Raw genomic sequence first — 23468 nt, 5'->3', positions numbered from 1 at the left:
AATTGATCTTCATGAATGGAAGAATGTATCTGCTGGTTCTCAGAGACAAGAGGCAAATAAAGGCTTTGCAGCAGTGAAACATTTTTAAGAACTTCACATAGTTGGAAAAATATCGACTTTTTCCAAGAAAACTGAGTTTTCCTTTAAGTGCCTGGTATTGACCAGCTCCTTCATTCTCCTACAGAAATCCTCATCTAGTGCTGCTGCTAAAGAAAGATGTCTGTGTGGAATGGAGATCAAAGTAAGTTATTTTGATACACCTAATAATTGCTACAAATTCCATCATGAGCAAGGAAATTGGGTCATCACTTTCTTGCAACTCTTCATTTCCTTTTCTAAGTAATAGCTACCAAATTTTGTTAAGAAGAGATGCTTAAGCAGGGGCTCTCAAAGTCTCTTCAAAGATTTATCATTACCAGGTGATGTCCTCAAGAAATACACAGCATTTCACAGGTGGCAATTCAGTCAGTCACAGAGGAAGTTTACTTACAATTAATTTTATTAGAATTTTATTACTTCACTTCTCATTTTTCAGTCTGCTTTTATTTTTTCTGCTCTCTGTGCTTTGCACAGATTTCAAAGAAGCCCACTATCAATTGCCAGAACCGCTGAAATTTGGTATCACAATTTGACTGCTCCTTTTCAGGCTTCTGCTGCCTTTGCTTTTATTTTTTTCACATCCTTTTTTGCTTTGCTTCTACTTTTTTAAAGAAGCTGTGCTTGTAATAGGAAATAAAATAACCATTTTCCCAGAGAAAACAAGAACAAGCCAAAGGACTGAACAGGGTAGTCTTTGAAACAAGAGAAGTCTTGATGAGCTTCAGGCATAACCTGAATTTTCAACATCTTGAACTCTTTTTTGATCCAGACTTCACCCTTTCAGGGTTCCCTCCTTTCTTCCCCCAGTAGCTCTGAGGGACGGCCATACAAATTCCTAAGGCATCAGCTTCAGGGTTATGGCAAAACCACCGTTTGCTTTTAGAACATGTAAGACTGTATTAAATCTGCAAAGTAACCAGCAGCATTCAGGAATGCTTTCTCACTAGGAGGTTGGATTTAATCACCTGTTGGATGAGTTTTCTGTAATTCCTGGCTAGGCAATCTAACGGAAATAATATGAAGATTAATTTTGTCCTTTTGAGTATTCCCTGAAGTCTGTAAAACACACAACTGTCTTGGTTTCGTTCTTAAGCTTTTCCTCTGTTGCACATATCTATTTGTGTGGCTCAGATGCAAAATGAATGGGTTGGTTAGTAACAGATCTGGGGTGGAATAGAGCACTACACGTCATACATGGCTGCCCGGTGTCAGCACAACGAACAGGAATCTGAGGAATCCTGAACTCACTTTACTGAATACTTTCGCCTATACAGAAAAAGCCCATCATCAATGGGCATAATTTACAGCAAGCATTAGAGTTGCTTTCAAAATTCGGAGTTATAACGTATCTGAGTTCATAGCAATAAAAACGGATACTGTAGCTATTTGCAAAGAATATGCAACTCACCATTTCCAGAAAGAACTAATTCAACCAGAATGTCCCTAGAGTCATAGCTTCTCAGAAAACATGAACTGTTGGGGATACAGGCAGCTTGAAGTGAAGGGTTCAACTGAACTGTTTTGGGTCCATTAGAATAGTGCCAATCTGAATGAAGGACAGAAAAAAAGATGGAAGTCTTCCACCATGCTTTTGCTTGTGGTATTTTGTACACAAAGACAACAGTAGTAGGAAAGAAGTGTTTCACTTTGACCAACCTCCTTCTTACAAAACAGGCTGCTACAGAATACCTTTTATTTCTAAAAGGTAGTACCAAACTGTTGAGACAGGTAGACAGTAGACATTAAGAAGGGGTGGACTAGCTATCAGGGCTATTTAATTTTTTATTAGAGAATATTACCTTTGATAAGTGTTGGAAAATAGCCCTGTTGTATCAGCAGCTAGGTGACCTGCAGAGGCTTTTATCAGCAGAACTTGAAATTAAGAACGTTTGCACTGAAAGCAACAGAAATACACTTGCTGTACTAAGCAAGGGTCCTACTGCATAAATGAAATGTTTCAAATTAAAATTCAGCTCTTCCTATGCTTAAGTATGCAGTGTTTATAATAAACACTCGGCTAACACTTGTAGCAACTCTCCTTACACAGTTACAGGATCACTAAAAATGTCATGTTTCCTTCCAGTACCTGTAGAGGGCTACATTAAAGCTAAAGGCACATAGGGATAGGATAAGGGGAAATTGGCTTAAAACTGAAAGAGAAGTTACTTAGATTTTAGGTATTAGGAAGAAGTTCTTTACTGTGAGTGTAATAGGACAAGGGCACAGGTTGCCCAGAGAAGCTGTGGCTGCTCCATCCCTGACAGTGTTCAAGCTCAGGCTGGATAGTGCTTTGAGCAACCTAGTCTAATGGAAGGTGTCCCTGCCCATGGCAGGGGGTTGGAACTAAATGATCTTTAAGGCCCCTTCCAACCCAAACCATTCTATGATTCTAGGACTTAAACTCACTGGATCAACAGTGTTGACAGGGCTTGAACGGCACAATCCCTGGTTATTATTTTACCCACGAGGGAGCACCTCAAAATGTGTTAATTTCTCAAACTCACAGTAAGAAAACCTGAGATACTCTCTGCTAGTCATAAAATATATAAATTTTTTGATAGCAAGTCCTAACTCGTTGCTGCTTCTGAAGATTCAACTTAAGTCACCATTCCCATACTTTTAGGCACCCTCATGCAGTGTGTTTGAAGCAACAATACAAAGGGAAATAGATTTTAAACATCAGTCAGGCCTGCTCAGCAGTACAGGTAAGAGTACCCCAGACTTACCAGTACTTGATGGCACCTGGGTGCACAACCCTAACAGACAGCCATATGCTTTAAAGAAATGCACCTTTTTCATTCACTGGAAAAATGCTGTCTTAAAGCTAGGCTTTTCTAGACACAGGTGGGAAATTCACCAATGACAGTTGATTTCATTGCATACATCTTTTGCAGAAGAGGCCACATGAGCCTCAAGCATGTTTCAGCAGTAGTGAAGCCCTTCCACAAGTGCCACAGCCAATACTCATGTCCCCCAGTTACAGCTCACCCTCTGCCAGGCTCATGCTTCCAGCTTGTCTTATCTATTACTGTTAGTCCCTCACAGATGTTTATATATATCCTGAAACTCATTATTTAGGTACCAAAGGAACCAGTCTTCCTCCACCACATCATGTGAAGCACTTTCACATGTTCTTCCTTAGCTTTACCATGAAATTTTAATATAGCAAGAAAAGTACTACTTCTGTATAAATTTGCATCAGATTCCCTTACTTATGAGCTCCAACTACTCAGAGGTGCTCAGCCACATATAATCAAATTTGTATTTTTCAGCACTGACCTTTCCTCTGGGCAACTGCACTTACAACTGATAATTTCAGTGTTGCTTCTTGACTGCCTGCTTACCTGCAGCTAACTCTCAAAATATAAGCAGTTTTGATTCTCAACTGAAGGCAATTACGTAACACATTTTTGTCCTCATTTCCATATAACAAAATAATTCACCTGTGGCTAGTTACACCGTACTCAAACCGGTCTGAGTTGAGAACTAAAAACTATCCTTCCGTGAAAGAGTGCAAACTGAATATAGATGTCCGTGATGGAATATTGAACTCCATAGCTCCTTATTTGCTGCCAAGCACTGTGTCTTGCATCCTTTCAGTACTCCAGCCAAAGAACATAAACGCATAGTCATCAGTACACACCATTTCCATAAGTAAATATAGGCAGTTTGTTAACACTGGCTGTGACCAACATCTTGAGGTTTTTGTGTTGCTCACAGACTTACAACCCCACAATCCAAGTAAACTCAATTCCATCACACTGTAGTGATGAGAGATGCTCCATGCCACAACACATTACAAGGTTTTGCATCAAAAAAATCTCACAGTAAAGATATAAAAAGGAAGGTGAAAGAAAGCAGTTAAAAATAAAAGCTATATTGCATAAGCCACTTTTGGAACTGTATTCTCACTGGTGGAAATTCACACTCATTCAATTGAGCAAAGCAGATTAATTTAGGAATATATGTGCTTTAAAACGGCAAGAGTTAACTAATTTTAAAGAATTTCTTCAAAAGCTGGGAAGGGAAAAGAATAGCAAACTAAGGTTCACTCCATTCATGGAGCCCAGAAATGAGTGCAGTAATTAAATAGCAAGCGGACATTGCAATAAAGAGTAAATCCTTCCCTCTCCTCTGTATTTGTCCTAACACACTAGGGCATTAATTTAGCTAGACTAAATAGCAGTCTGCCAGACAGCAAAATAATTTTTAGTGAATGTGTTTAATGACCCTCATTTTTTTAATCAGTCTAATATTGAGTGGTTCATATAAAATCAAAGTGAAAAAATTCAACACTAATTCTAACACAACAACTGGTATACTGCTCCACTGTCCCACCTTCTCATTGGTAACTAGGATCTTGAGCTAAGTTAAAAGGAGCTCAAGAGCTTTGCAGAAACTCAGATCACTTATCCATTAACACAGAGGACAATATGGTAAAAGACCTGTTTGTGACACACTGTGTTCCCTTCAACTTTGTTTATTGATGTACTGAACATGAAAAAGTACAAAGGATCCAAACACAAAAGAAAACATGTACAACCTCTTAAATACAACAGAATATATTTTCTATCCCAACAGATGTGAATTAAGTCATACTATACAACTTCAAATAAATACCAGCCTTATATTTTACTAAGTGCTCTGATAAACACTGTAAAGTGAAGCCCAATTTACATGCCTTCTCATCAATGCTGTGAGTTGCTACAGTAGTATAGGAAAGAAGCATGTAGCTACTATTTTCCCCACATTCGAAAGTTTGTGATTTCTACAGTATATACAATTTTTAATGCACAGGATTAGCTTTAACAATCTAAATGCACCTAAGAATGAGGAAGTGCTCAGGAAGCCAATTGAGTTTTGAATAGCATTGAGTGGGTCAGCATGAAAACTTGCTTATTCACTTTAGCACGCACTTCACAGTATATGTACTGTACTATACTGAAAAATTTATAACTACGGTTTAAAAGAATAAGAACCAAAAGCAACTGCAAAGATAGTGTACAACGATGTTATGCATAGAACATTGCTTTTTCTAAGGGGAAGCATATGAGCATCTCAGTTTATACAAAAAGCAGGACGTAACCATGGAATTGTCAGTGCATCCTGGTGAAGGCATCAAACCCTCAGCTTTTTTAAAAATTTAATTATAAGCTAGATGCTAATCAGAAAATATTCTGTATTTTTTCCTTAAATTTCTTCAATACATGGTAAAGATTTTTTCTATTTCCCCAAATAGTGATTTAAGCATCATACAAAGTTAAATTTCAATAGCATACAGGTATTTATGGGTTTTGTATGAAAAATGTAAGGAAATTTCAAAACCTATGATTATACTCATTTTTTACCACAAACATATTTATAAACAAAAATGTAGCATCACCATAAACAGCTGAAGCTAGACTATCTACAGACAAAAACAGCAACAGATCTGATGCACTGTAAATTCAAGTCCTCAGGACAACAAAAATGAATAAGCAGACCTCAAGTAACAATGTTAATGCCATTTACAAAGAAAAAACTCAATACAAAAACATTCAAAATTGAACATCACTTGGCATGTAACTTGAAAAATAAACTAAAATCAAAATTAGCTTAAAGGTTTGTAACTCAAGGTCTTATTTACATTACACAAAGCTCAGGTGTTGGCCTTGAACATAACTTTCAAAATACCTCCAAACATACCCAACTTAGGCCACTTCTGCTGATTTGCTGCTGCGCAAACCACGCTCAATGTCTTTTCTTAAGACAAAACAATTCTTCAAACAATAGCAAGTACATCACTAAACACCATGAGCTCCATCTGAAGGGAATTCTTTAGGAAGAACAGATTTTATTTTTTTTTCCCCATTTCTCGGTATTTTAAGTTTCCTGCTTGCTCTTATATTATTTAAATTGTTTCACCATCACAAATTAATGTGAGCCACCTATCACTTAATAACCAGGATGATCAAAGACTCCACTGATGATTACAAAAATGAAACCAACAGTGCATCCCATTGACTCTATTTCTTAATACAAAGGTCTCAAAAGTATCTCTACATCATAAATCTTTCTAAATTTTCCCCAGCAATTGCAAATTTCCTGGTAAGTTTTAAAAGCTCACTAGGTGTCATATGAAGAGATTTCTCAAAGTATTCAAGTCAAAATATTTGTTCCAGGACCAGTAAAAAGTTTCTCCAAATTTTTTTTTTTTTCTATAAAAATAGATGCTTTTTTAAACCCACATCAAAGAGGCTCTTATCTCTTTGGCAAGGTACTGCTTTACGAAAAGTTCTCCAGTATTCTTACAATAAGCTTTTTATAATGTGTTCCCACTCCCCAACCCAAATGATAATTAGAAAATAAATACTGCTTATAACTTTATAAATAAAATGTAAACTTCAAATACTTTTACTGAACAACAAAACAGCAATGCATTAAACTGTAAATTAAACACAAGGCAAATAAAAAACTAACATAAAAGAAACAAAATAAACCACAAAGCCTCAATATTTACTCATAGGTTGAAGGCAGTCATGTAAAAAGAAAAAAATTCTTCCCTTAGCTGAAACATTTTAAAAGGTCCACCTTCTTCAAAGAAGGCAATAGAATATGCATTGTGACAGGTAAAAACCCTGTATCTCTCGTCAATATTCAAACACAAAAGACATTTAAGAAGTTTTAATTCAAATATTAGCAATAAAAAATCTCACATATTCTTAGGATGCTAAGTAGTCATTTTATCCCCATTTCCACACTGACATACAACAAAGGCATTTACGAATGCATAAAGCGTCTTGTAAACTGCCTTTGTTGTACAGTTTTTCATGTATTAATGCACTGAGAATAACTTGTTAGGCTTTGTGCGTTTTGTTTGTTTTGAAGGAGACCTGCAATACTCTGTCCCCAAGGCGATATCCATTCAGGCTGGCTATTGCCATAGCTGCCTCCTCATAGTTTGTCATAGTCACAAATCCAAAACCTTTGCACTTGTTGGTGTTAAAGTCACGGATGACTTTCACATTGGTTACTGCTCCGAAGGGTCCAAACATTTGCCAGAGGATACTCTCATCAGCATCAGGGGCCAAGTTGTATACAAAAATGCACCATCCAGTTCCTGCATGTCCAGGGATATTAATTCCGGCCAAACTGGTCATTCCATCAATGGTCATTGGAGGAAACCTACTGAAGAATGGAGCAAAATAAAATAGGATCATGAAGTAGCTGTTCACAGAAAATCCCACCAAAGACATTTCAAAACGAAAAAAAGATGATATAGGGCTTTTCTCAGCATGAACATATTGGCCAGACTAATAAGGTAACATCACAAATATTTATTCCCCCACTCCCCAAATACTATGTACAATACACAAGTAGGGGAACAGTGCTAGGTCTGTCTGAAATAAAATAACACAGAAAATCAAAAGAAAAGCATGCTATAAAACCAGTGAGGATCAGTAAGTCATTTGAAATAGGAATTCCAGGGATCTGCTACAAACGGTTTCTCTCTTTCATGCACAATGCACCAAAATGAACAATCTGAAGTCTCAACATGCAAAAATCCAACAAAAGCCTTACTGAAAAAGTGAAAGTACACCAAATAATAATTTGGTTATTATGAACCCAGTAGTCCTTTATTACCTCTTTACTCCATAAGCCATATTGAGCAGATTGTCCAACCTGCAAAACATTTAGCATGTGTTCAGTCTTCAGACTTTTCCACCCTTTAGTCTTAAGGAAACTTGATATTTTACTGCCAAGTTCCTTGCATGGTACAGAACCTCATGCTAAGTGAAAGTATCACCACTGAAAGAGCTGTGGCACCTTGTTACACTTGATACAGTTCGCAAATGCAAAATAGATGTTCTTGTGTAGCATTCACAACTATAAATAGTTCAATTCAGAAGGTGTACCACTACCACTAATTAAGCTTAAGTCAAATACTCTAGCATAGCATTAGACAGTGATCACCTTGGTGAAATTTTCCAAATTACTAACTTCTTGTGGATGAAGACTTTACTGAAGCTTCTGACAGTTTGCTGACCTGAATACCCACACAGATGCAGGGGTTTGGAGCAGTAAAAAAATATTAGACTATGAACTGCAAATAAAAATTTGTTTTCCTACTCTTTTCCAGAGTGGAGTGTTTTTAGAATATATATGCACACACACATCTATCAGTCCGTAAGCTTCCTCCATGTGTTTCTTCCCCCAAGCTGCTGAACTGCAGTGTGCCACCACAGCTCTAAACCCTTTATAATTACCTAGGTAATATCCAGAACATGCAGTGCCTACCAGTCCTCTTAATGTTATTCCTGAAGTCCCTTGAAGAAGTACTTTAAAGAAAATTTCTACCCTAAAAGAGCTCTGGTTTCTTCCTGGCAAAGTCCAGACATGTGAAGAGAAAGTCTTATTAAAGGTTCTCTTCAGGACTCCACAAAACATGAGTTTCAGTAAGAAAGAGTACACTTAATTTAGTTTATAGCTTACAGCTACATTACAGATCTGTACCTTACTGTGATTTCTCTCCAGTAATGAGCTAAGGGATTTACTAACCATTACTGGCATACAGGATCCAAATTCAAGCACTGCAGCAATGTAACTAAACTTGTGCACAAAAAGCTTGAAGAAAAAAATACTTGGTCTTATTTGCAACCAAGTAAAAGTCTCAAACTATAGAGCATTATGACTCTGCAGTGAGCAGGATTTGTGGGAATCACTGATAAGAAAGCAAGCCACTGAAAACCTAAAAATGAAATTTAAAAAATGCCTATTATCATTAGAATTAGTGTGGACGACAGAAGTCTAAAGTTATTATTATTTGGGGGTGGAGAGGAAGGCAAAGAGTTCCAGAAACACCACCATTTACAGGTCCTTGCTGTAGAGCAGCAGGCTGAGGACTTCATACAGTAATTGTATCAAACTGTAACAGTTTTCATCAGTTACCTGGACAACTTAAAAATGTTCTGGAAAAATTATCAGGTGCATCCACTGGACAGTTTTAAAAGACAGTTTAAGTTATACATCCTACAGAAACTGAGGAACAGTTACATACAGCTGCTTTTCAAAGTCCAGCTCAAGATTTTTCTTAAAAATAAGCAGCACTCTAGTGACCCTATTGTTCTTTATTACTAAAGTTTATGCTAATTCTGTTTTCAGGTCTTTGTCAACCATTACAGGGACAGGGCAAGTACATCAGGCAATCATGTCTGAAATGTCAACAGCCAAGATCTCTTGCAAGTGAGCAACATGAAAGATCTGAAGTATCACTGAAATCTGGCCTACGCGGTCAGCAACAGAACTGGAATGCTGCAAAAACAGTAAAGCAAACACCTAAAAAAAGAAAGAGACAATTTGCCTTTACAGTTACAAAAACTTAAAATTTGGCAAGGCTGCCTCTTTTAGAGTGGAAACAGAAGCCTGAAGGCCTTCCCCAGAAAATTATATTAGGAAAAATATCTAATTTTGTCTGCAACCCTAGTTTACCTTTTGACCAGTCACACTTCAACCTTGTTCTGCCTTGAAATCTATAAAAGCGAGAAAGATTTTATTCTCCCTCACTACAGAACTGATCCCTACTCAGTACTTTTTCAACCATTATACTTCTAAGTGGAGCAAATCACAGTATATATTATGGTTGTTTCAGGCATCACTTTACACTTAATTTCTCAGGAAACAAAAAAACCCAAAAAAACCCCATAAACAAACCCCACAAAACAACCAACCAAACAAAACCAAACACACCCAAACACCAATAACAAGAAAAACACACCCAAAACCCCAACTTTCCTACAAAATTTAAATGGTCCTGGTTTCAGCTAGTAGGTGGTGCAGTGCTGTGTTTTGGCTTTAGTCTGAGAATAATGCTGATAACACACCGATGTTCTAGTTGCTGCTCAGTAGCGCTTACCCTGATCAAAGACTTTTCAGTCTCATGCTCTGCAGTGAGGAGGGGCACGACAAGCTGGGAGGGAGCAGAGATAGGACACCTGACTCAAACTAGCCAAAGGGGTATTCCATACCACAGCACTCCATGCTCAGTAATATAAACCGGGGTGGAGCTTGGGTCAGGCTGGGTATTGGTCAACAGGTGATAAGCAATTGTATTGTGCATCACTTGTATTTATTGGTGTTTTTTTTTTTTCCTTTTCCCTTTTAGTTTTATATTCTCTCCCCTTGCTATTTCCCTTATTATTAGTAGTAATAGTATTATCTTGTACTTTAGTAAACTGTTCTTATCTCAATCTACCAATAATAAAATTGGTTCTCCCTTCCCTTAGGGCAGAAAGCCTACTCTAGTGCTGACTTTCACACCTGTGAGATACTTGCAGCACATAAGGCTGAAAAGCTGAAGAAAATTAAAATTCAGAAGTCCTGCCACAAGTGCAATCAATAAACTCTGAATGCTATGTCTAAAAGTGAGGGTAGCCAATGAAGAGCTTTTCAAGTTTGGTATATTCTCTTTGAAGCACACTATCAGCTGATTTTCTCTCTTGAAAAATAAAATGGAAACTGTTTGAGTGTATCACTGTTTAGCACAATCCAGTCACACAGCCCAGGGGCAGAAGGTGAGCAGAAATGATCAAAATAACTGCGAAAAATCTGAGGTACTCATGAATGTAGATAATACAGTATTTGTTTCACTTTATTCTCACCATCTGTTCTTTTCAATTCACTAAATATCACAGGGAACTGTATGGCCGTAGCTTCAGCGTGATGGGAACATATATTTGCGAAAAGACAGACATGCAGAAAATATCTGAATAATCTTCATTACAAAAGTTTGTAATAAAAGAAGATGGTGTGGCATGCAGGATTTGGACAATTAACTAGGAAAAAAACCTGAAAGCCAGAAGAGGGAGGAAAGACAGCAAGTGGAGAAGAGGAGGCTGGGTGTGGCATGCCATATGGCTAAGAAGGAAGATGAATTGCTTAGGTCAATGTTAACTGAATCAATCTGCACATTAATCCAGAATAATCTAAGAAATTAAAAATAACCTTTAAAAGGGACTTTTTTTTAGTGACTGCATAAAAGAAAAAGACATCATCTCTGTTTAAGTAGTTTTATTAGATACTGAAATGCTATCAATAGGATGGAATGCGTTTTTGCTTTTAGCTGTATTGTAGGAAGCATAGCTGAAGTTTAACATTTTCATGTGCCTCCTTCACACACACAGAAAACAGACAAGTGGGGAAGGTAAGGATGGTGGAAAACACGTGCTTCCAGCACAGTTGCATGCAAGCATGCTTTTGACTTACCTAAAACGTTGAGCCTGCTGAGCCAGAGGTGCCGGATACCTTCTGTTTGGAGAATGGTACAGCTGGGAAAGGATGGCCTGATTGGTTTTTTGGCTTGGATTGTTAGCAAACTTTACAGTGATGGGATCTGTGGCACCTGGAGGTTTCTGGCCATTCAAGCCCTTGATAGCTTCTTCCGCTTCAATTCGCTTGTCAAACCGGATAAACCCTACGCCCCTTGATACTCCTGCACAGGGGGAAGGAAGCATGTAGTAATTAATTCACAGACTCTGGAATTGGATATTAACACTTTTTACTTTTATAGCCAATTGCTAAGCTAATGGCCAACTTCTCTGAATACTTATTAGAGCTTATTAGAACTGAGCTTTTGCTCAAAGACAGACTTTTCCACCAGTTTTTGGTTTTATTTTCTTTTAAGTTTAACTAAAATAAGATACAAGGTTGGAAGGTTGAGGGAAAATACAGCGGAGACAACTTAAACACAGTGAGCCAAAGTGTAATTCTGAAGTGAAGCAACTGGAGGAGGGATGGAGATGAATGTAGAACCAACTGCACTGTAACCTCTGTTCATACTACTCGGTAGTATCTAAATCCACAGAAATTCTGTAAATAGCTTAGTCATCTGCTCTCCTGCAGCACTATTTGAAATTCCCTTTGGAGCAAAAATGCAGTGAGGATGAAGACAAAATGCAGGTTGCAAATTGCAGCAATAGAATTATTGTGCCTCTGTTTAACAGTCTGTGGTTACTTCTAAGTAAAAGATTCAATTTCAGCATATCACCATATTTTCGTATGTTATTTTTGAAGGAAACTTTCATTGGGCCATATATTCTTCCTTGGTGAAGAAAAATTCAAGGACAACATGCAAGGGGATCGGCAAGTATTTATGGAAGGTCTTAGAACATCACAACTCAAAAATTTACACTGTGGCTTAAATACATTAACATACTGAAGTGTCAATACTAAGACCAATTAACATTAAAGCCACTACAGCCAACACTAGTTACTTGTATGCTTCTTTGTAATATTCCTAAATCCATTTAGAGGCCTCTTCTTCTGGTTCATGAATAAACAGACAAGTTAGACACTTGTCCTTACTAAAGTAAGGGTTACATTAATGACAAGAAATGTATTCTGTTCATAAACAATGACAATTTAAACCAGCAAAGTAACAATAAGCAGGCACAAGAAAGCTTTAGAAGCAAATGTCACAGCTTCAATTTTGCATTTCTCATGGCAGTTTGTGTCACAACCTTATTATTCATACCATTTTGAGCGTGGCTCTTCCAAATTACTAAGAAGGAGGAAAGAAAGCTTCGACCCGAACAACAGTCTATGCTACAGAACTACTGTGCACATACTTGGATTTATGAGTACTTAAGAATTACAGTACATATTTAAAAGTTCAATTACATTTACTTACTTCACCCCTTTGTAAAATCCCACCTATTTCTATCCATGAATATATAGCAACATACTGTAAAATGTTTCTTATTGCACAAAGACTGGAAATCTGACCTGCAAATCTACTGCTTCTAAAAGTCACTATTTGGCCATTAGCTTTCCTTTTCCTGCCTCTCTACACTTTTACCAACTCCCACTATCAAAACACTTTAAATATTATGTGTCAGTATAGAGATTTTTGTTAACATAATGGAATTGCAAAGGACTACACATGAGGTCCTCTGCAGGTCAGCCAAATGTCAAACACTTGGATGTGCAACCGTTTCAAAGCAAGACCATCCGAAATCTCTATGACCTCCTACAGCTGAAAGCTCTTTGTCACCCATGACACATTCAACTTTGAATAGGTATAGCTATTAAAAAAAAAAATCCAAGCTAGCTTATTATTACACAAGTACATGAATTCTTGTCTCCCACAGTCCTGGTCTGGTTTGGTTTTTTGTGTGTTCCCTTCGTGTTTTGCCTTGCACACTCAATACGTCCATTATGTACTAGGCATTTCATTTGACTGCTTATTTTTGGAACAGGCCTGCTGGAAGCAGGTGAGGCACCAAATGATAAAGCTCCTCAACATCAGCCACTTAATCCAGCAAAACCACGTGCACTGCTTTCCAAGTCTGAAAAGCAACCAGTGCAATTGATACCCAATCACTGGTTAAGACACATCCTGTAACAATGCAACTAATCTGCTAGAGCTTAGTTCCTCAAGGACAGAACTTACCTGTTCCTTAGCAACTCAAAGTTCCTGTTCTTCAGTGTGCCCAAAGTCAATAAGGCTACCTTGAAAACAGCAATTACGAGTCCGATCTTTTGTAATCTTAGCCTCAGAGAGCTAGCTGTGCATTTCTGCATAAAATTTTATTTTTATAAAAATGTGTTTAATAGCATTTCATAAGGTGCATAGAGACTATTTTCACACAGCAGCTTGGAAAGGAAGATTATAGCAGCTGTAAATTTATTACAAGCCATGAAACAGGCTTCAAACCTGCACCTTCAGGGTGGAAACGACTCAAGCTGGTTCAGAACAATCCACAATCTATTTTTGTCCATGCATACTTTATGAATAATTCCAGCAGAAAATTGCATTTTCTGGCTTACATACACCTTTCATTCAACACAAGATGATTGTATTGAAAGGTGAAATATTTTTTAAACTGCCAGTCCAAAAATGAGAGGAAGTGCAAAACTGCCTACTTACCTGTGACTTGATCAACCAGAATACGAGAAGTAATAATGCGTCCATATTGGGAAAAGAGCTGTTCTAGCTCCTTCTGGGTCATGGTTTTTGGAAGTCCACTAACATACAAATTTGCGTCTCTGATAGAAGCTGAGCTTGGTCGCGCATAAGAAACCTTAGGAAAAAAGTAAAAAACCTAGAAATCAAACACTTTTAAAACAGTTGAAATAGAACAGTGTACGTTGTTCTGAGAGTCTGAAATGTTTTTAAGGGCGGCTGAAAAAGTTACCTTGCACAGCCAGTTAAGTAGGGTCTTTTTGGAGCTGGCTTCTGTGAAAACACTGAAAGAATGCAACATAGACTGTGCAGAAGAAGCTGACTACACGAACTCATATGTAATTTAAGGAGTACTTTCAAGTAAAGTGGAAAGCTAGGTATGCACACAGCAAGCCTTAATGGAGAAAAAGTGTTCTCGGTTAGCTTACTGTGAGATGACAAAGACAAGTTTAGGAAGATACAAGATTGTTTTCCTTTTAACTATCATTAAAAATTTTAAAAAATACAAGGAATAAAGATTTCAGATTCTAGGTCGAAACCACAGACAGCCCAAAGCTCTTAAAGGTCTGCAAGTGTTTTTCAAGCGCTGTGCCCTCTGTACATGTGTTGAGCTTGCTATCAAATGACACACAATCATTCATTAAGCCAAGAAACTCTGCTACATCACTTTTATAAACCTAAAAATGAACAGCAAAAGTGGGAATGTAACTTGCATTTCATCTCATCAGCAGGTTGCCAATTTCTGCACCAGAAATAACACTTCTTACAACTAAGTGCCAAGCTTCTCATGTTGTTTTGGACAGAGGTTTTTACTTGCTGCCTCAAAGTGCCAGTCAGATATATTTTATCAATTAGATTCTTTAACCCTTAGACACGTGTTACAAAAGCAGTATCTTGAATATTTTAGTGTCTCCCACAGAGTCCACATCCATGGATGTAGAACAGGACAGGACAAGATACTTTATTTGGGATTTTCACTGTAGAAAATATAAAGGCAAAAAAGAGCCTCAAAAAGTGGTCAGATTTACCTCCTTCCTTTCCCTCCCTGCAATGCAGGATCAGCCAGCTCTGGAAAGCTGAACTTAATTAACTCTGTAAATGTATCTTTCACCTAGTACTTTGACATTTATTTTTAAATCCTCCCCCTGTATCATTTCCAGATCAGCAAACTCTTAAGACTCCTATGGAAGTAAAGTAAGAGGCAATTGAGAAAGAGCACCCTGGAGACTAAACAAGCAGTACCCCGAACACTGCTGTGATCCTTCAATGTTTTACCCAGACGCTTTGTGCAAGGGATGTTCCAAAGCTGGCTGAACAGGTCTGACCTACAAAACTTGTACTTGTCCAAGATAACACACTATCCAACACAGAGCTCTGCAAGCCACAGCACCTTGCTCTAACGCAAGAGCCACACAAGAGCTAAAAACCTGTGTTCAAAGTGCTTGTCTACCGATCTCCCACACAGGCACAGCTGGAGATAACCTCAGTGCTTTCTCCTAATTAACTTTTTTTGGAGATGTGCCAATTTAATTGTAATAGAAAAGCTGCCAGTGTCCAGCCTTACAACAGGAATAACAGAATTTCCCAGTTTCCATTCAGTTTGTTTCAACTGCAGTAAAGCCACACTGAAGAACAATTAGTTTCCACTGGAGTTGAGCCCACCGAACTAAAGATTACTTAGCCCTCTTCTACATGCTTCCTCACTTTTTGTATTATTAGAAATATGCACTAGGGAACCGTCCACAGAATTTCTCATGAAAATTACCACCATCAAGGTGCCATGTAGAAAGCCACACACCCTTTAGCACAAACAGATTCAGTGTGTATGATCAAAGTGTAAAAAAATAATCAAAAGACTTCACCAGGAATCTGCTATGTGTAAATCCTTCTACCTCAGCTTCCCATGTCACAGGGACCTCTTCTATAAATCCAGACATAAACACAACAATGGGTATTTTCCAATGAAGTAATTCTCCTCCCACGTTTAAAAATCTCTTTGACATATCCTGCAATTTTTTCAAGATACAATGTGAACAGAAAGCAGTAGTTCATTTTGTAGACTAGCTGGGAATTGACAGGTTAGACTTTGCATTTTGCCTTGATTCTTGTCCTTTAAGAAAGTTAATGTAAGATTATTCCTAGAAGATAGTATCACGTATTAGAGTCAGATTCACATAGCAGGAGTGTTCAGGACTTAAGTGCTTGTAAACTGCCACAAGAAGCCTAACTATCTGAGCTGTAGTAGTAAAAAGTGATTATGGCAATTTTGCAACATCATAAGTAATCCATCCATATACTATGCAGCACCACTTTAAATTACAGCAATGGTGGAATCTTGTAAACTGATGGAAACAAGAGACCAGATAATACATGTTACAAGAACAGCAGTCACAATCACGCACATGACAGAATACTTGATTCCCAAGAGCCTTTCACAAGGTAGATGAGACATTTAACAGATCCTTCAGGAAAGGCTTCTTAAGATTTCTTAAAACTTGCTAGAGTAGATTCAATACTCAAATACAGATCTCAGCAGCAACATTAGCTCTTTCAGAGGAAGAGAGGAGAGACCCTACTGTTATTTTGCCATTTTTGTTTAACTAACCATCCTATTTCCTTATATGAGTTTTTGCAAAGTCAATGACAATGAGCACCGGTAGAAGAACTACAGAAATAAAGATGAGGGGAAAGTACAATCTTGCAAGTCAGAAAGAGAAGAGGAATTAAACTTCAGCTGTACAGCAGACTCTGACACAGCTGGGTCAAGTGACTGATTTTACAAGTTCTGTGCTTAAGGGATTAACACTGAAGTTCTGTAAGAACAAGTTTTGTTTTTTGTTCTAGTTTTTTTCTTAAAAAGTGGTAAACTTGCTACCAGTATATGGCTGTGCAGTCAAAGCCATAGGCTTGCAATCTGTATATAAAACCAAATGTTTTTTTTTTTTAAATTCTGTATGTTCAACCCTTTACATACATCCATGTTTAAAAGAACAGTTTCTGTATCTTGAGTCACTTTCCTACTCTTTTACAGGTAAAAGTATATATCTATGATAATCCCCAGTGCACAGAGAGTTTAAGAGGTAATCTGTACCAGAGACAGGAAAACAGAGGAAAGCTTGCCAAGGAAGCAAGGACAGTGATGCCTACTGAAAAGGCAGACAAATACAACAGCTAAGGAATAAAACAACTTGAGCAACTTGACTGCTTGTCTTAGGAGCACCTTTAAGAAATAAAAGCTCCATGCCCCATTTGGCAGGATGACCTTAAGGAGACCCAGGGCCAGAAAATGGAGACAGACAACCTGGGAGACAGGACTAGACACAATGAAATCCTGAATTACCAAAACCCAAGCAGTTCTGAACAGCTAAGTTAAGTTTTCAAAATAAACCATTCCATGCCACCAAATTTAACCCTACATGGCAGGAGGGCACAGGAACAAAGTCCATTTTGTAACAGTTCACTGTGTTCAGTTATTAATGTAAAATTTAACACTAAGAGAAGCAGGGGAGGACAGGAACTACTTATAGATAAACCAGAGGAAGGAAGCTGCATAGCTGCACACATCACTGGCACATCACATTTTTAGCTGTCAGGTTTTAATTCTCTCTGGAGTGGAGATTCACTGAGAACTGTTCCATCTAGTCCTATTTAAGCTGTCAAACACAAGTTTTTCTTTGTATTTGGCCAGGTCCTCTGGAGAGAAGACAGAATTCCTGGGAGTGACCATCAGCTAAGGAAGGAGAAAAACACAGTGACTTATCTTTTTATTTAACAAGAAAGATATTGACTGCCAGTCAAATAACATTTCACTACTAAGAAACTCAAGAAAACCCCCAATGGTTTGCTAAAGATTAAGGACATATTGTGGATTTTACATTAGCTTTGAACTCAAATATCTGTTACCAAGCTGTTTTCTAAGCACGCATGCTTGCAAGCATTCAGAATAGAGGTTGCAGAATGTAAGCCTCACAAATTCCTTTCAAACAGGATAAAAGTGTGTGAATAGAAGACACCAAAGGCCTGACAAAGCCCCTAAGCTGTAGTTTATGGTGCTACTGTTTTCCCGGTCTCCGAACTACCTGCTCTAGTTCTATAGATGTTGATAGATTAAATAGCTCCATTTTCTAAGCAATCTAATGCAGTAATTGGACTTTCCATCCAGCCTCCTACTACTGTCAAAGTCATTCTGATTCAATGCATTAGATAGAATAAAACTGAAGAAGTACAATGTAAAGAGAAGTGAGAGTTGTGCTCTTTACAATCAGAGAAAGATGCACACGTAAGAAGCCAAGAAAAACCTTAGGTCAAATAAGTGACCTGTGAGGTCACTGCTGAATACCTAAAATTTCTTTCCCTCCTGGACAGTGATGCTAAGGTACGGTAGAAGCAAATGATTAACTCACAAGATCTGCCTGGTCTGCAGTTCATGTCTAGTAGTGCTGAGAATGAAACTACAGTTGTCTTTTCTTACCCATACATCACACTGATGGACCTCCCTGGTGATTATGACAGCCCAGCAGCACAGGCATGGATACCATAGTTCTTACAAAGCAAGCTGCTAGAACAGATTCATAGGTCTGTAAACCATGCTGATGTCCCTGCTCACCATCTCCAGTGACTGAAAGATCACCTTCAAGCCAAAGGATCATCCTAGCAAACAGGAAATCAAGCAAAGGTACAGGGGGGTGCTACTTGGGTGAACAAGGGATTAAACTCCAACATAAAGATTTGTACAGGATGTGAAAGCAGGAATACATAAATGGTGTCAAATCATGCATGGATGAGGTTATGAAAGCTAAAGCCCACCTGGATTTGAATTTGGTGAGAGATCTGAAGGGCAGCAAAAACAAGATCTGTACAAATATATTGGCAGCAAAACAAAAACTGGGGAAAACATAAACCCACTGCTGACCAGGGGAACACCAGAAGAACACAGGATACTTAGTAGTTTCCTTGTCTCAGTCTTTACCAGTAGAAGTGACCTTCAAGAATCCCCGGCCCACGATGCAACAGAAATTCTGGAACAAGGAATACTTACTCTCAGTGGAGGAGGATCACACTGAGGAATATTTAAACTGCACAGACAAAAGTCCATGCAGCCTGAAATTTTGCATCCACAACTTTGACATTCATCCCATCCACTGGGGGCGCTGATGAATGTCATTGCAAGCCAAGGCAACTGTTCATTGTCTTTGAAAGGTCATGAGGAACAGGGGAGGTTTCTGATGAATAGGAAAAAGCAAGTATCACCCATCCTCAGGATCGGCAAGAAATTCTCCTGTTCTCTAGGCAACTATAGGCCAGTCAATCTCAACTCAATCCCAGGGAAGAGGATTGAGGAACTGATCATGAAAATCTTCTGCACTCACATGAATGACAAGAGGGGGACTGGAGGTAGTCAGCGCAGATTTAGAAAGGGGAAGTAACGTCTGTCCAACTTAATAATCTTGTATAAGACATGACTGCCTTGGTGGACAAGGAGATAAACATGATGTTTATCTCAATTTCAGTAAGACTTGACACTCTCCAATAATATCCTCATAAAACACACATCAAGTACACCTACATGTGCTTAAATACACACTAGACAAGTATGAAGCACATACTAGTTAAGTGGGACAGTGATGTAGACTGAACTGGCTGAACTGGCAGTTTCAATGGGTTGCGATGAGTGGCATGAAGTCCAGTTGGAGGCTAGATATTGGACTCCATTAATACTGGATCCAGTATTGTTTAACATCACCTGGATGAAGGGGCAGAGCGTACCCTCAGAAACTTCACAGATGATACAACTTGGAGGAGCAGCCAACAGGCCAGAGGTTGTGCTGCCATCAAGAGGAACCTCAACAGACTGAAGAAACAGTCAAACGGGAACCGCAAAAAAATTCAACATCAGGAAACGCAGAGTTCTCTCCGGAGGTAGAAATAATCCCATGTACCAGTACATGCTGGGAGCTGAATAGTCAAAATGCAGCTTGGCAGACAACCTTGAGTGGTGGTAGACACCAAACTGAGGATGAGCCAGCAGAATGTACCCTTGTGACAAAGACAGCCAACAGCCACCTGGGCTGCATGAGTAGAAGCATTACCAGCAGGTCAAGGTAGTGATCCTTCCCCTCTACTCAGCACTGGTCAGACACTTCTGGGAGGCTGTCTCCAGGTCTGTGATCCCCCAGTACAACACAGACATCTACAGCTAGAGTCAGTCCACTAAAGGGCAACAGAAGTGATTAAGGTACTAGAGTATCTCTGTTGCAAGGAAAGACTGAGAGACCAGGCACTGCCCAGTCTGGAGAAAAGGCAGCTCAGCAGGATTTCAGCCAGAAAAATCTGACAGAGGCAGTAAGGCAGATGGAGCTAGACTCTTCTCTGTAGTATCAAGTAACAGGAAGAGGCAAAGGGCACAAACTGAAACACAAAGAAGTTCATTTGGAATTCTGCACAGATTTCATTCATAAGAAAACACCTTTTCATGGTAAAGGGTGGTCAAGCATTAGAAGTTACTCAGATTCTGTATCTAACCCTGGAGATGTTAAAAATCCAGCTGGACCCAGAGATGCCTCCAACCTCAGCTATTCTGCGATACTGCAACAACACATACTAAATCTTAAGGAAATTCTTTGAAATAGACTTCTACCCAGAGTCTGGAAGTAACTTGAACCAAGTGAAGGTAACAAAGCCAGGATAGAGGATTTTTTATAAAACCAGGGATAGAGTAATTTCCCCCGTATTCCTTCCAAGAGGAGTTAAAAAGATAGACACTGTCTTCCAAAGGGGAATTCACACTGCTGGACACATGCTGTCACACATCAAGGATATAAACTCACTCTGGGCCATTCAGAAGAGGTGAAATCCACAAAAAGTGTTTGCTAACTTTCTGCAAGTTTACCTTATACTACAGAACTGGAATCTGCCAAAATATAAAGCAGCATCTGCAAAACTCCTCTCAATTTATCTCTGTCAAATATATAACTTCTTTCACAATGGCAGCTAATCCCATGATACCTATTGCCCATGCCCTAGCTGGTAAATGACACTTGGAACACAGCTGGACATCACAGTTAAGGCCTATATTGAATGCAATTTAAAGAAAATAAGTAAATTAAAGCAGTAAGCTCTAGCCAGTAAATACTACTATTACCAGTTCAGTTTCGGTATCATTGCCTTTGAATTCTTGACGTGTACAAGGTATTTTTTGCATCTAATAACATATGCCAATCATAGATTACCTTACATGGAAAGTATCCCAGTGCTGACTGCTGTATCCTAACAGATGCATACTGGAATCTGGGCACATTAATCACAGGCATAATATACAAAGTGAAATCAGTACTTCATTACCAATATCCAAACACTATCTCTATCCATCTTACTAAGGACCAGGCCAGAAATCTGAAGGAAACACAGAACTTCAGGAACCCAGTGTAACTGAAGTTTGATTTACTTTGGCAGAACATTATTAGTTGTCTGCGATTACTGCGAATCAACAGAACTAGAGAAAAAATACTCCACAGATTGTTAATCGTATAAGGGAACTGATTCCCATGCAAAAGCAGCTTGCCAGAAGTACTGGATATACTGTTTCTACTCATTATTGATATTGAAGTCCAGCTATTTCACTTGTGATACAAAGATTCTCCAGATTCATCTCCTTACCTGTATCTTGTCAGTTTGCTCATTTAATCTAGAACTTGCCCATAGTTCTAGATTCAGTTTCTTCAAATAATATACATATGCACTGAATTAATAGCTGTGCTAAAATATTACTTCCACAGCTACTTCAACAGGTGAATATTGAATAAGCATTAATGGCATGCAATGTGAAAACCATTGAACACAGCACAAATCAAAGAGTAGCCACAAAGCCTACAGTTTTAAATAGTTAATGATCATATACACTGAACAACACTGAACGCAACTACCCTGGTGACACCAATTTAAAAAGAGTTTTACTGAAGTTTTCTACTGCAGTTAATAGGAAAGTCACTTGTTTCTAGAAATGAAAACACTACCCCTCCAAATCCACATATTTCCACTGCTTTAATATTTAATTTCTTAGCTTCAAGATGATTTGTTTTACAATTTAAGTCAAAACTGTGAAAGCTAGCAGGTTAAACAAAGGATTTTCTAAAAGAATTAAGAGACCCAGTCCCTACAAAGGAATGTTTGTTTCTTACTGTACGCTATAATCTATAGGTGGCACAGCACCACACTTCCGTCTTTTTATCTCCTACTCTATTAGTAGTACAGAAGGCAAATACTGTTTGTACTACCTGCAAGAATTATAGAAATAAGTGATATTAAATTCTAAACACCTTTACTTAAGATATTCCTACAAGTCCTTAAATCTGAAATCTTTCAATGTTAAAATCAGTATTTCAATATATGTTTACATTCAATAACTTCCAGTGTAAACTTTCAGCTTAGAACACTGTTTGCCTTATGGATAGTATCCAGTTCTAAGATTAATGTTTTGGTAGGGGGGTGAGGGGGAGGGGAAGTCCAACGAGAAGTCAAAATAAATTACCACCCACTCTGTACAGATGAAAATGGGTTAAACCTTCCAGCAAACCAAGCACATTTATATTGGGAAGAGAAATACATTAGGAATATATACACTCCTCTGGCAAGCACAATAAAAACCAAGGACATAGTTCTTTGTTTTTGCTAAAGCAATGTTTTTAGACACCACTGTGTAAGGCACACAGCAGGGACCAGGTCTCAGCTGTCATTAGCTAGTGACAGGCTGTCTGAAACAGGAGGGTATGTTGCTGTACACTCATCAAGTTTACTTTGTCTCTCCTCAAATGAAAGATCATTCCATTCCAAATAAAGCTTGAAGGCCACTTTTCCTAGTATACACAAGACCACCTTGTTAAACATGTACATGCCGTCTCGAATTTAAGTTCTCAGTACAAATTTCCAGCAGTGTTTATTCCTGTGGGCAGAGCAAATTCGAAACACAATAGACTTCCCTCTGTAAAGGTAATTTAGACTCAACTCTGTAGAACTATAAAAACATACTACTTAACCTACACACACAAGTGACACTCTAAATAAATATAACCATATCCCACAAAGACTTTGCTTTTACAGCCTGCCCTGCGATAGGCAACACATTCAAAAAAATGGACACCAAAGTAACAGCTTTTCAGCACTACAACCAGAAGAGGTTCTGCTATTTTAGTCCACATCTCATGAAGGGTGAAAGGTCTGACAGGTACAACCAGTGCCAGAGTGGCAGGCCTGAGGTCAGCCATGGGATACACATCTGTTCTGTGCCCAGGCAGCTGAGAGCATGAATGGAACAACCTGACAGCTTGTTCCTCTGCAGAACAGATGAAATGAGAACCAGATCTGGCCACGAAGTAGTAACTGGTGGGAGATCATGATGAGCTACACTTCCAAGGACAAATGGCTCACCAATACA

General features: G+C 38.4%; 1 protein-coding gene across 23 annotated transcripts in view; it reads right to left on the bottom strand.

Annotated features, from left to right (window-relative positions):
• Positions 1–4563: 4563 nt before the first annotated feature.
• ELAVL2 (ELAV like RNA binding protein 2) overlaps positions 4564–23468 on the bottom strand; it is a 101387-nt gene continuing 82482 nt past the window's right edge. For 16 of the 23 annotated variants that reach the window (XM_030470327.1, XM_030470322.1, XM_030470333.1 and 13 more), the window contains 4 exons: positions 14003–14156; positions 11341–11566; positions 7723–7761; positions 4564–7266 (listed from right to left, as the gene is read on the bottom strand). In XM_030470327.1, the coding sequence (XP_030326187.1) occupies positions 6936–7266; positions 7723–7761; positions 11341–11566; positions 14003–14156 (750 nt within the window). In that variant the 3' untranslated portion in view covers positions 4564–6935. The remainder of the gene's footprint in view (positions 7267–7722; positions 7762–11340; positions 11567–14002; positions 14157–23468) is intronic. The other 7 variants (XM_030470325.1, XM_030470334.1, XM_030470314.1 and 4 more) reach the window with 3 other exon arrangements.

This window comes from Strigops habroptila, chromosome Z, assembly GCF_004027225.2.
Source record: "Strigops habroptila isolate Jane chromosome Z, bStrHab1.2.pri, whole genome shotgun sequence".
In the NCBI taxonomy this organism is placed as follows: Eukaryota; Metazoa; Chordata; class Aves; order Psittaciformes; family Psittacidae; genus Strigops; species Strigops habroptila.
This window is presented reverse-complemented; position numbering and strand designations above follow the sequence as displayed.